Source organism: Dendropsophus ebraccatus, chromosome 7, assembly GCF_027789765.1.
Source record: "Dendropsophus ebraccatus isolate aDenEbr1 chromosome 7, aDenEbr1.pat, whole genome shotgun sequence".
NCBI classification, from domain to species: Eukaryota; Metazoa; Chordata; class Amphibia; order Anura; family Hylidae; genus Dendropsophus; species Dendropsophus ebraccatus.
Window position 1 is genome coordinate 108667915 of NC_091460.1, and position 14313 is coordinate 108682227.

A 14313-nucleotide genomic window follows, 5' to 3' on the forward strand; every position below is an offset into this window, starting at 1 on the left:
TTTAGTGGCTTAGTCCCTCTACACAATGCCTGCTCCTACGGACACTATGAAGTGGCAGAGTTGCTAGTGAGGCACGGGGCCTCTGTAAATGTCGCAGATCTCTGGAAATTTACTCCACTACACGAAGCAGCTGCTAAAGGAAAATATGAGATCTGCAAACTGTTATTAAAGGTAAGATGGCAAAATTTTTTATTGCTGCCTCCATTCACAGTCATTAGTTTTTGTATTTTTTTTTATTTTATTTTATTATGCCTCACACTAGTGGGCATTGGAAACTCATTACAAAGGCAAAAACAAAATTTCTAAAGGTTATTGAAACCATAAATAAAATGATGTTGCTCTTTTTATGCTGGGGAAAAGCTGTATGCTCAGATTTTTATTTCTAGAATGTATTGCTGTTGCAAGGTTAGCAGAGGACGCATATATACAATTTCCAAACCATTGTAAAAAGAGACTGGGGTAAACCCTTTTATATTCTCAGGGTGTGAGTGGAATGTTGTCAGTTGTCGAGTGCATGTAAAATAACACATTGCATACACACAGCTGTTTTGCAATTAAAGATTGCTATGTTTAAATCAATGTTATACATACGGCCACTAGATGTCTCCCTTCTCTGCGCATATGTACAGCTGCTTCGCATCCACATAGGTAGCAGAGAATCTTGGGGGTGCTTGCATTGTATTGTCAGCTCTCCTGTCACATAGCACCAAAACCTCTGTAACCACACAGTGACATTATACTGATTGAATTGTTACATAACAAAGCGCATTGTCTCCTGGTTAGCTGCATAGCTGATGATATAATTAGCAAAAATTACTATTATAATTTGCCTTAGTTGATATACAACTTGCATTATGAACAGGTCTTTCCTTATGTGAGTACACAAAGGACTGGGACTTCCTTTGTTTGGTCTTTTTTTTTTTTTTTTTTTTTGAACAGAGAAGAGACCAAATATCTGCATGGAGCACAGTTTGGCCGTTATGTATAACATTGATTTAAACATAGAAAAAAACTGGGGAAAAAAACAAAGTGAGTAATTGCAATACTTCTTGTGATCACAACTAGAGATGAGTAAATTTACCGCGCTATCTGCATTCTGCTCATCACGCTGCGGGCTTTGAAGTCTTTTCAGTGCCGCTCCTATCTGGGTGCTGGGAAAAGCTGCATCCTGTCCTGAGAAACTAGGAGAAGCGATTCACTTTGTTCCTACTGTAAATTCTCTCATCTCTAATCACAACCTAAATAATAATTGCGACAGGTACACCTTAAAATGTGACAATATGAATCACTACAGTCAGTTGTTTCTCATTTCTTTACAATTATTTCTATGAAAAACAATATACTTGGTTTAACAATACATTTGTTTCCCAGCACGGAGCAGATCCAACCAAGAAAAACAGGGACGGAAACACTCCTCTGGATTTGGTAAAAGATGGGGACACGGACATTCAAGATCTATTACGCGGAGATGCTGCTCTGCTTGACGCAGCTAAAAAAGGCTGCTTAGCAAGAGTACAAAAGCTTTGTACACAAGACAACATTAACTGCAGGGACACCCAAGGGAGAAACTCCACCCCTCTGCATCTAGCTGGTGAGAATAAACAATCTGCTAGCCACATACAGTGTATGTACAATCCTGTACTGATAGTATGTATAGTCCTCCTGCAGAAAATTCATGTTTGTGGCCAGTTTAATGTTTTACATAATTTCCTTTCTGGTTCTTCTGCATGGGGGTCATTCCAAAGTAGACAACTTACATAAAATAGCACAGGATGAACACCTTTGCTAGGTTACATTTTATGAGCATGAGACCCCCTGTTCATAGCATTTTTACTTTTAGCACTTTTATTAATTATAAAATAACTAAATAAAACCTACTCACCTAGCCTATTCAAGCCATCTGGTCCACCCCATCTCTGTTTACTTAAAGGGGTACTCCAGCGCTAATAAAAAAAAAAAACAATCATAAACATAGCTTTTACACTTACCATCCCTCCTAAGTTTGTCTCCGTTTGAATTTCCCGCTGTTTGCAGGTCACTGAACCTCCAGTTGTCTTCATTTTTTCTTCACTTCCTGTTTTGGGCTTTCCCATGATGCACTTTCTCTCCTGTGATGTCTTACTGACTCTGTAGAACTATTAGATGGCTTACATCTTGTTCAGCCAATCAGAGCTGAGCAACCTTAGTCAGGGCTTAGACCTGCCTCCCTCTTGATGATGCCATTGTCACAAAATGGCTGCCACAGAAAAGCCTGACAACAGTCATTAGATAAGAATGAGTTTACTTCACTTCCTGATGGGGGTTAAGGGGGGAAAATATAGGGAAGGGGGGCAGATAGGTGATTGAAACATATTACAAAGTTATATAACTTTGTAATGTGTTTAAATTACAGGGAAAAAAAGCTTTTCGCTGGAGTACCCCTTGGGTATTCTAGGGATCCTATAGAAATAAAAGGCACCAAAAGCATATAGGAGCACTCACAGATCCCCATTGACATCTTTCCCACTTGCCTATGCTGCTACTAGCACCAGATTCAAACTTTTACAAATGATCCCAGTTCTCCAACATGGCAACCGGTCTGGAAACTACATCTCCTTGCTGGCATTGCACCTCGGAGCCAACAACTTAGAACCCACCCACTTTGTTCTGCTTCTGCTTTGGTTGGGTGATCACTGGTAGGTGTGAGTCAGTTACAGATGAGGTGTTACAGCTTGCCTGGCTCACAGAAGATACAGAGATCACATGTCCTGTGTCTCAAAGTTAGGAGGAGGACTGAGGAGTGGAGACAGAGTGGACCAGGCAGTGAGGATTTTCTGCAGCTTCAGGGTGTCGGTCAGGATTCAGTTCAGTATTCGTCCGTTTACAGCACAGTAGTGCGCGCTTTATGGCAAGCGCTAAAGTATTTGATGCGTATTCTTTATTGTACAATGTGGCAGCAATACAAGATGTACACACTAGAGGTGAGCCTTTGGCTGTATCCATGCTTTCCAGGTTGTCCTTAGGGTACGTACACCTTCTTAAGGCAGCGGAATTCAAGTGCTGATCACTCTGGTTTATATGAACCTAAACTACTTATGTTTGCTCATCTCCTGTATGTATATCTCTTTATCTCTCTGAAGTGGTTTTGTTCACTCTCCCCAGCTGGTTACAACAATCTCGAGGTGGCTGAATATCTCCTAGAACATGGTGCCGATGTAAATGCACAGGACAAAGGAGGACTTATTCCTTTACACAATGCAGCATCCTATGGGGTAAGAATAATGCATATTTAGGCTTGCCGTACATTAAACATTGCTCTTAACATCACAAACGGAGGATACAGCACAGGGCACTCACCGATAACTTCAAGCTTGACAGTCCTTTATTGCATAGGTCTAGGCTCCTAGGGAAGGGAGGACAGATGGACTCTGCGGGCGCACCCACAGAGTCCATCTGTCCTCCCTTCCCTAGGAGCCTAGACCTATGCAATAAAGGACTGTCAAGCTTGAAGTTATCGGTGAGTGCCCTGTGCTGTATCCTCCGTTTGTGATATTTGCACACACCTTTTCCTGGGAGCACCCCGTTTACAAGCTACCTTAGTCTCGTCGCTCCATTTTCTAATCCGCTGGTTCGTGGTACCGGCAGTGCCGACTGCACTCTACAGATTTGCATTGTTCTTAACATATTTCTACACTAGAACAGTTTTGTCTCAACCACCTACATGAATGCAAAGTTTCACTGGGATTGCCCTACTAAAATATTTTTACCTGGTAACAGAATAGCACTTGGGAAACTGATAGCACTTGAAAGTAAAAGAACAGGTTTCAGTATCTGCCTTTTAACCTCTAAAAAAACAAATCTAGGTGATACATGTCTGTTTAAATGCAGCACCGAGAATAAATGATCTGCATGAGCGATACGGTGATCAATCATGCGCAGGGACGCGTGCTTAACCGTGCCTTCTGAAGGCACTGCGAACAAGGGAGTTGGTTTCAGCCATTCGGCTCGCATGCACCACTCTTCCTGGCTAGGGCACCTGCGCAGGTTGAGGATGGAGAAAACACACAGCCCTTTATCGGCAGCACCCATGCTGGAGGCCAGGCCGGAATGTTTATTCATAGAGAAGAGGAAGGAGGGCTTCAGCATTACTAAAATAAGTAATGGGGAGAATACGTTTATTGATGGAGATAAGGCGGTCGCTGACTATTTGAATAGTTACTTCTGCTCAGTGTTTTCAGAAGGCGGCCTTCACAATCACAGGATGGTTGGACACAGCACTGCCTCCAGCTATATGGGTTCGGCTCCAGTATTTTCAGAGGCTGAAGTTGCAGAGGAACTTGCCCGTTTAAAGCTGAATAAGGCGATGGGTCCAGATGGGATCCATCCCAGGGTTCTTAAAGAACTCAGATCTGTGATTGCTGCCCCCCTGACAGATCTGTATAACCAATCCCTGCTAACAGGAGATGTCCCCGATGATTGGAGAACAGCCAATGTTATACCAATCCACAAGAAGGGGAATAGAGAAGAGCCCAGTAACTACAGGCCAGTGAGCCTGACATCTGTAGTAGTGAAAATGATGGAAACTCTTCTAAAAAAGAAGATAATGGATCACCTAAGAATCAACAATTTGATGGATCCAAACCAGCATGGCTTTACTGAGGGCCGATCATGTCAGACTAATCTCATTGATTTCTTTGATTATGCCACAAAAGTGCTGGATGAAGGTGGTGCTGTGGATATCGCCTATCTGGACTTCAGCAAAGCTTTTGATACAGTTCCCCATAAAGAGCTGATAGAGAAGTTGGAGAAAATTGGACTAAATCCCTGGATAGTTCAGTGGATTTGTGGTTGGCTGAAGGAGAGATATCAGAGGGTTGTTGTTAATGGTGTATATTCTGAGCAGAGACTGGTTACAAGTGGTGTGCCACAAGGGTCTGTTCTGGGTCCTATTCTTTTTAATATGTTTGTAAGTGACATAGGAGAAGGGTTGATAGGTAAAGTTTGTCTGTTTGCTAACACAAAAGTGTGCAATAGGGTTGATATTCCTGGAGGTGTCAGTAATATGGAAAATGATTTAGCTTTGCTAGATACGTGGTCCAAACAGTGGAAATTGAAGTTCAACGTTTCCAAATGTAAAATAATGCACTTGGGGAGGAGGAATCCTCTATCCGAGTATCACATCGGCAGTACTGTGCTGGAAAAGACTTCAGAAGAGAAGGATTTAGGGGTAATGATTTCTGAAAGCCTTAAAATGAGTCACCAGTGCAACCAGGCGGTGGGGAAAGCAAATCGTATGCTGGGGTGTATAGCTAGAGGTATAACCAGTAGGAAGAGGGAGATTGTGATCCCGCTGTATAGAGCTCTGGTGAGGCCACATCTGGAATACTGTGTCCAGTTCTGGAGACCTCACCTAAAAAAGGATAGTGATAAAATAGAACGGGTCCAAAGACGAGCTACAAAAATGGTGGAGGGTGTGAGGCATAAACCATATCAGGAAAGACTTAAGGATTTGAATCTGTATAGTCTGGAGGAAAGACGGGAAAGGGGGGACATGATTGAAACCTTTAAGTATGTTAAGGGACTAAATAAGGTTCAAGAGGGGAGTGTTTTTAGTAAAAAACTGAGCTCAAGAACAAGAGGACACAGTGAGAGGTTAGTTGGGGGAAAGATCAGAAGCAATGTAAGAAAATATTATTTTACTGAAAGAGTAGTAGATACCTGGAACAAACTTCCAGCAGAGGTGGTTGGTAAATCTACAATAACAGAATTTAAACAGGCTTGGGATAGACATATATCTATCCTAAGATAATAAGGAAGAAAATACTAAAAGGGCGGACTAGATGGACCCAGTGGTCTTTTTCTGCCGACAATCTTCTATGTTTCTATGAGGGGGTGAGGTATTAAGTCAACAAGGAAACTGCTTTCTGTATCACACTGTCAGCACCTTGGACTGGGTCCGAGTGCTGACATATTCCTTTAAAGGGGTTGTTTTCTTTCACCACTGGTGCCATAAAGTGCCAGAGATTTGTAATTCACTTCTATTTAAAAAATCTTGAATCTTCCAGTACTTATCAGCTGCTGTATGTCCTGCATGAAGTGGTGTTTTTTTTTTCCTGTCTGACACAGTGCTCTCTGCTGCCTCCTCTGTCCATGTCAGGAACTGTCCAGAGTAGTAGCAAATCCTGACTGAAAACCTCAACTGATCTCTAGACTGGAAAGAATACACCACTTCCTGCAGGCCATACAGCAACTGATAAATACTGGAAGACTTGAGCTTTTTTTAATAGAAGTAAATTACAAGTTTCTGGCACTTTATGGCAGCAGTTGATTTGAAAGAAAACAAGTTTCTGGCACTTTATGGCAGCAGTTGATTTGAAAGAAAACATTTTTTGGTGAACAACCCCTTTAACCTAATTGAACCTCCGCTGTGTGGTTACATGTCATGGGGATAATATGAAATCATTTTTTAATGGCTTTTTAACTTCTAATTTAAAGGGATTTTTCCTAGTTGACTCCCTTTAGGAACGTTTTTCTTGGTTCTATTAATTCTGTTTTTTTTTCTATTCTAGCATGTTGACATTGCAGCATTATTAATAAAGTACAACACGTGTGTAAATGCCACCGATAAATGGGCATTCACCCCATTACATGAAGCGGCCCAGAAAGGAAGAACACAGCTGTGTGCTCTGCTATTAGCCCATGGTGCAGATCCCACAATGAAGAACCAGGAAAGCCAAACACCACTAGATTTAGCTACAGTAAGTGATTTTGATGTGATCTAGCTTGTAAATATTGATGGCGTGTCCCCAGGACAGGCTATCAATGTCAGATAATTGGGAGTCCAGCTCCTGGCACACATGAAAGCACTTTAACCTTGTGAACTCTGCAGTTTCTGGCACCGCCGCTACACATATGGTGATAAGAGGCCGAACTGAAACAAACAATAAAGAGGCTGCAGCACTCACTCTGTAGCCCCTTTAAATAGCTAATCAGTGGGGTGTCAGAAGTGGGACCCCTGCTAATCTAATATTGATTGCCCATCTGTCACTTTTTACAGACTGGTTACCTCTTTAAAATAACTGTTGTTTTGATCCTCTATATACGTTACTTTCTTGTTTGTTTTTTTCGTTTTTTTTAAGGCCGATGATATTCGAGCTCTGCTAATAGATGCAATGCCGCCTGAGGCTTTACCTAGCTGCTTCAAACCTCAAGCCACAGTAGTCAGTGCCTCAATAATTTCACCAGCATCTACCCCCTCGTGTCTGTCTGCTGCCAGCAGCATTGATAATCTGACTGGTCCCTTGGCTGATCTTGCTGCAGGAGGATCGTCAAATGCCGGTGATGGAGCCGCAGGGACAGAAAGGAAAGAAGGGGAAGGTAAATGTTTTGTAACTGTTATATATTTAATATATTGGGGGCTATTTATGCGTCAATCTTGGATTGTAACATGTTGTGGGCCAATAACCCTGTATTGACAAGATATATGAAACGCTGTGTAAGTAGGAAAATACAACAGTCTGTGTCTTAGAGAGGCAGCCCTGTTAGGTTATATTAACATGATAAGGGAGGGTCTCTGGTCAGGAACTGGTAAGAAAAGAGGGACACAATGTATCAGTGTCCTTTTAGACTTTTTCTGGGCTGACAGAGCTGTTCTTATTAATACTGTATTTTCCCTTGAGTGGCTCATGTAATGGGAATTCTTAAAATCAGCTGGGAGCAGGACTCGGAGCGATCAGTTGCGGCATCCAGAAGTGGGTTCTCTAATGAGATAACAAATTAGTGATTTAATTGTAACTGTTAAGACCGAAAGTACTATCCGATCTACATATGTATGTTTAATCGCTGACTCTTAAAGGAAAACTAACAGTTCAGAAGACTTCAACCTGTGGTTATGTTCCCATAGGGAACACTTAGAATGAAGGTAATGTAGTACATCTCCAGCAAACACCCCAACCGCCACCCCCACCCCCCTTGGTTAAAGTAAAAAATTTACAAAATCCGCAGTGATGACCTTCATTCTCATAACTCTGTCCCCTATGTAAACATAACAGCAGACTAAGTGTCTTCTAGCCTGTCGTTAGTTCCCCTTTAAATGCCTTTTCTCTCCCCATTATTTAGCTTGCAGTAAATGCTGTGTCTCCTGATACAGTACAGATAATAAGCCATAAGGTATCTTGCAATATCTTTAGGGCCTGTCTTGGTATCTGAAAGTGCTCTGCAAAAAAATATTTCTTTTTGTCCCCTTGCAGTTGCAGGTCTTGACATGAACATCAATCAGTTTCTGAAAAGCCTTGGTCTAGAACACCTTCGGGATATCTTTGAAACTGAACAGGTAGGATGGAAGCCAAATGTGTTCTCTCGGCTGATGCTCGGCATCTCTGCCTTCAAAGACAGTATGGCTGTCTCATTGACCTGAAGGAGGGTGATGTGTTGCTTTGAAGGAGATGGGAAGATAATTGTAATAGTACGATGTGAATCACATCCCCATATACTATAAACAGTCAGGCCTCTAATAGTTCTGTCCACAGCTCCCAGGTATTTTAACAGTGCTGGTTTTTATTAAAGTTTCGGTCAAGATATGATCTAGTAGGAAAGATTTGTCTGTACCCTGGCACTTCTTGAAATCGATTTACTATAGACAAATCATAACTAACCTCATAGATTTTTGGGTCTTTTTTTGCTCTGCCGAAGGTAATATAAGTTTACAAAGTGTTTAGAAAGAAATATGCTAATAAGTCAGTTTGGTGCACTGCCGGTGATCCTTGGCCCCTCAGTGCACCATACCGCCCGCTGGCTCGTACACCCATACCTACTTCTGTATATTCATCTATGCATAAGTAGGTACCTCTCTCCCCCCTGCACAGTGCCAGGCTGGCATTACTGCACATATAATGAATATACATTTACAGTGGTGCCTTGAATTACGAGCTTAATTGGTTCTGGGACCGTTCTTGTAATCCAAATCCACTCTTAAACCAAAGCAAATTTTCCCATAAGAAATCATTGAAATGCAAACAATTGGTTCCACGCCTTAAAAATAATGATTTTATATTCTGAATAACCTGTAAAACAAATACAAACATTTATAAACAGCTGAATATGTGATATTATAAGTTACTGTACAGTATAGTAGTCAGCATGTGGAGTACAATGTATAGTAAGGGCATAAATACGGGATGGAACTGCAAATCCTCATAAAGCAGTAATGTAGTACAACAGGCTAGAATAGAGAAGCAGGGCTGCTGTCAGAGGTCTGTGTGGTCACATGACACCAACGGAGATGGAGTGTGTGTTCAGCATGGACCAATCAGGACTGAAAGAGACTGCAGGGAGTATGAAGGAATGAGCAGGGTATATATGTTGGCACATACATGCAGCACTCTCTGTGGAGAGAGGGATTACAGCTATGAAGAGATTACCTCCACAGTCCTGTCCCCTGATGCAAGCCCCAGACTGAAGTGGATCTGCTATGATTTGGAAGGTGAGGGAGACTTCCTGGGTCAAAGTACAGTGCTGTAGACCCCGATATGCAGGCCATGCCCCTCCCCCACTCACTCGCGCTCCCACCCAGTAGAGGGAGCTCTTAAACCAAAATAATGCTCTTAAACCAAGTCACAATTTTGAAAAACTGTGAGCTCTTAAACCAAAACGCTCTTAAACAAAGTTACTCTTAAACCAAGGTACCACTGTACTGAAAAACATAAGACCTGCACTGCAATGAGCAGCTCTGAAGCAACAGGTACATATTAATATGTTTGCTTGAGCAAACCTGCTGATTAGTTTCTCTTTAGGGGACATTCACACATCTGCAAATGACTGTCCCCACACTGACAGTATTCTGCGGACCGGACCTAGAAGCGCACAGCATCATGAGTCATTATGATGATGGGAGTTCACAAACAGTTTGAAAATTTGCGTTACTGTAATGAGACAGCAAGCGTAACGTAGCAGTGCTTACTTAAACAGCTTTGGAGCTCTCAGCATCATCAAATCAATGATGTCAGGAGGTCCGGTCCGTGCATGGGCAGTATTTTGCGAACATGTGAATGCCCCCTTAATCAGACTTGTCTCTAGGTCCCATTACAATCGGAACCAACCATTTATCTCTGCTAGAATTGAAGCCAGATGCCTCTAAGCTCACATGTGCTCTGAAATATCAGTTTTGCTTGACAGTGGTGATACTTTTATTTTTATATTGAATACTAGGTCTTTGTGTACTAGTGTTGGGCTAGGTTCACAACAGCATTTTACCCTCCGACACAATTCTGTTTTTCCATTTTGATAGAAGAGAACAGAATCTAGCGAATTCATCAAACTTTTTATTGCTCCGTTCCATCAGTTTTGCCTCATTTTCATCAAATCCGTCATTGTTTAGTATTTTTGAACGGACCTAAAATGTTTTGTCAATCCAAAAAAAGGAAGACAAACGAAACGCACATGTAAATGGATCCAAATCTAGTTATCTTTTGTCATCAGGGTTTTTTTTTTTCCTCGCTTGCATAGAAGTGAGGATCCAGGAAGAGAAAAAAACAAATATCCGAGCAGATGCATATTGGAGCAAACAATGGAAAGGACCATCAATTTTTTTTTTATAATTTTGCAGTCAGTTTGCGCTGTTCCTCTGTTATTTAATTTGACAGATCAGTTCATGAATGAGACAATCGCAGGGGTGAACCTAGCCTTAGTGTTGTGTTTCTTCCTAATAGGCAGTAATTATTAATCAGCAAAATAACACAATTTTTTTCATGTCCAAGGAGTGCAACCCTGGTCTACCTATGTCTTTGTATTGGCACATGTATAGTCAGGACTATTTGAGGATACAGCTCTCTTGTGATTTAATATTGTTTGCATTCTATGTCTTTTTCTCTGTTAACTCTGCAGCTTCGGTTTATTTTCATTTACTATCTGTTGACTGCATGCTGAAAAAACAAATTAATTTGGTTCCAGCACGGTTGAGGCTGAACTCCACATGTTCCTGAATAACAATGAGGTTTGATACTCCCAGCAGGCATAGATGAATATATCCTGCAAATCTGGGCTCGTTCCAAAAAGATAATTTGAAATGAAAAAGTTGTGATGCATGTGAAGGCTTTATAGAAGATCTCAGGAGGAGAAATTTGTTTACAAAGAGAAAATGTTTTGTATTTTTTTTTTTAACATTGAAATGCTTCAGTTTGTCTTTAAGTCCAGATTAAATCTAGTATCGAGTTATATTAGAACTAGAGATGAGCGAACCGGGTTCGGGTTCGAGTCAATCCAAACTCGAACTTTCGGCATTTGATTAGCGGTGGCTGCTGAACTTGGATAAAGCTCTAAGGTTGTCTGGAAAACATGGATACAGCCAATGACTATATCCATGTTTTCCACATAGCCTTAGGGCTTTATCCAAGTTCAGCAGCCACCGCTAATCAAATGCCGAAAGTTCGGGTTTGGATTGACTCGAGCATGCTCCAGGTTCGCTCATCTCTAATTGGAACCCATCAGCCTGATGGGGAGCAAATATCCAACAAAATGTCTATTGTACAGGGACTTGATGCACTGAATGTTCTGAGGTTAGTGTTGCTATAACAGCTTCATGTCTACACTAAAGATGAGCGCAACTCAAGCATGTTTATTTTGCAGTCCTTGAAAACATGGATACAGCTATAGGCTATATTCACACAACGTAAGTAAATTATTAATCACAGCCATTGTTGCCGATTTTGCAACACGGCTGTGATTAATCTTTTACCCACATTGTGCTGCAGGTCAAGAGAATTCCGGCCAGAGTGTATACACTTAGTATACACTACGGCCAGGAATCCTAGGGGACCGTAAAAAAACTGACATGTCAGTTTTCTGTGCCCGCTATTCATTAAATAGCGGCCTTAGAAAACCTGTCAGTGCTCACAGTGCAGCAGCGAATTCGGATGCGGGCACGCACGGATACCTCTGCATCTGAATTCACCTGCAGTGAAGATCATCTGGTCGGTACTGCAGTTCCGACCCAGTTCCGACCAGGATGATGTTCTCTGACACCGACTGGTGTCTTACGCCATGTGAACATTGCCATAGGCTGTATTCATGTTTTCCAGGAATCACTAGGGCTGCATCCAACTTCAACCACCGTTAATCAGATGTTGAACAGTCGGACTCGAGTGTGCTTGAGTGACACCCATCTCTAGTCTACATTCACAGTACATGTAAGTCACATGAGCCTAGGCTTTATATCAGTGCAGTACTCTTTTAACAACATGGAAATGAACCAATGCATGGATCAAAAGCATTTTTTTTTTCAGTCAAAAATAATAGGAATGAGGCAACAAAGTGAAACAGTATAATTGCACAATGGCTGCTTCTCCACTGGTCCTCAGGGATAGAGATTGATACTTGTTATACCACATCATCTCCAATAACTTCTGTGACTTTTCCTCAAAATTTTTGAAACGCTTGAACACATCACCTACAGACCCAAAGACTAGGCCATCCCTACTTAGGGACTACTTCTCCTCTTACCACCTTTGTATTCTTCTATGCATTGCTATTATCACTCTAAATGTAATTGTTTCAGAATAAGAGCTTTAAGTTATTCTTGGGGGGGAGGAGAATTATCAGCAGGTTGGGCAAATCTGTTTAGAGCACTGTCCCAACCCTGGAGCGCCGATCCAGCCTGCTCCCAGCCAGCCCGCTCCACTGATAATTGTTAGAAGAGACAGACCAGCCGGGATGCAGGGCACAGGAAGGGCGCCAAGGATGAAAGTAAGAGACATACCTTTATCCTCAGCACCACATGCACAATAGGAAGCTATCAGCAGGTTAGATTAATCTAACCAGCTAATAGTTCCCTTTAAAGGGCTCCCTTTAACTAAAGCTTCAGTCCAAAGTGATATATTTACATTTGTTAAAAACATACTCTAAAGGCCGTACTACACTAAACGATTATAGGTCGTTACGGCTGGTCATCGCTGTCGTTTATCTTTCAACATGTTGAAAGAAAAACAACCAGGATAGCAACGATCTGCTGCCCTCGCTCCGTGGAATAGGAGCAGTGGCAGCAGAACGCTGCTATCTGCTATGGGATGCCTGTACGATCCAGTGATCACCCCGGCAGCTCCCCCCCCCGACGCTCTCACCCGCTTGCTGCTGATGCGTGTAATAGTGCTGGCAGCGAGCGGGAAATGATGAGCAAACGAACACTGACAACGCTCGTTTGCTTCTCAACATCGCCCCGTCAATAGGGGCTTAAGGAGCTTATCCCTTGAGCGGTAGCATTATTCAGTTGTTTCTAAATCCCCTTCCCCAGTTTCCATCCTTTCCCGCATGCACCTTATTCATAGAGGTGGATCATCATTTCAGTGGTTCAGTTCATCTGCCATAAAATTTTTCTCTTTCTGTTCTTGCATTCCTTTACTATATGCCCACAAATGAAGGGGTCTTAAGTAGTCCTCTCCATTATATTCTTGAACTAAGTAGTCCTCTCTATGCATCAACATGCCCAGTTTACAGCGGAAAAATACAAAGGAGTAGAAAGCTACAAATTACTGATTTGGAATCCGTATCCTTTATCCTCCTTACAGAGGACTTTAGGGTTCTGAGGAGGGTGGGTTGGAGATGAGGGTCCCTTTACTCATTATCATGCACTGATGGATAAAGCAGTACATAGACGCAGCAGTGATAGGGAACATGTTGTATAAAAGAAACCCACACTCTCTGATGACTATTGATCAATTGTAATATAATGAAATGAAAATTGTCTTCAAGTTTTATGTTGCTCTACCCGGTTGTGAAATAATGTGAATGTTTCAGGATGGTCTAGACAGACACTATGCGCTGTAATTGTAAAGTAGGCGTTCTGCCCTTATGATATGTATGAACTTTGCAGGCATAATCTTGGCAGCCTCATATGGATGGTACCGTACGGTTTTGGCCACTCAAAAACTGCTCTAAACAAACAACCTTAAAAATTTGCATTTAATTTGCTTTGCTCTTTTTTGGGGCTGATTTTGATATTTTTCATGTAGCTCTGTAGGTGCTACTGAGAAGTGATGTCTCTTCTATTTCTGTTGCTGCGTTCTGTGTGTTGGTGTGCAATGTTCTCTATGATCGCTGTGCTCTGTGTGTTTGTGTGCAATGTTCTCTGTGCATTGCTGTGCCCTGTGTGTTGCATTGTTACATTTTGTAAAACTGTATTTCAGAATTGGCCAATGAACAAATATATATATAATGTATTTAGATTTTATAGTAATTAAATTCTGGTATACCAGCAAAATGTACTTTCCTGATACTCACAAATGTGTTTAGAAGGTGCTAATGGCTGTCTCCAGCATGGATGTGAGACATGGAGAACGCAGCTAT

General features: G+C 41.8%; 1 protein-coding gene across 2 annotated transcripts in view; it reads left to right on the plus strand.

Moving 5' to 3' along the window:
• Positions 1 to 14313, plus strand: part of TNKS (tankyrase) — a 138303-nt gene that overhangs the window by 106341 nt on the left and 17649 nt on the right. For both annotated transcript variants that reach the window (XM_069978117.1, XM_069978118.1), the window contains exons 15-20: positions 6 to 171; positions 1372 to 1591; positions 3142 to 3251; positions 6549 to 6737; positions 7119 to 7356; positions 8229 to 8311. In XM_069978117.1, the coding sequence (XP_069834218.1) occupies positions 6 to 171; positions 1372 to 1591; positions 3142 to 3251; positions 6549 to 6737; positions 7119 to 7356; positions 8229 to 8311 (1006 nt within the window). The remainder of the gene's footprint in view (positions 1 to 5; positions 172 to 1371; positions 1592 to 3141; positions 3252 to 6548; positions 6738 to 7118; positions 7357 to 8228; positions 8312 to 14313) is intronic.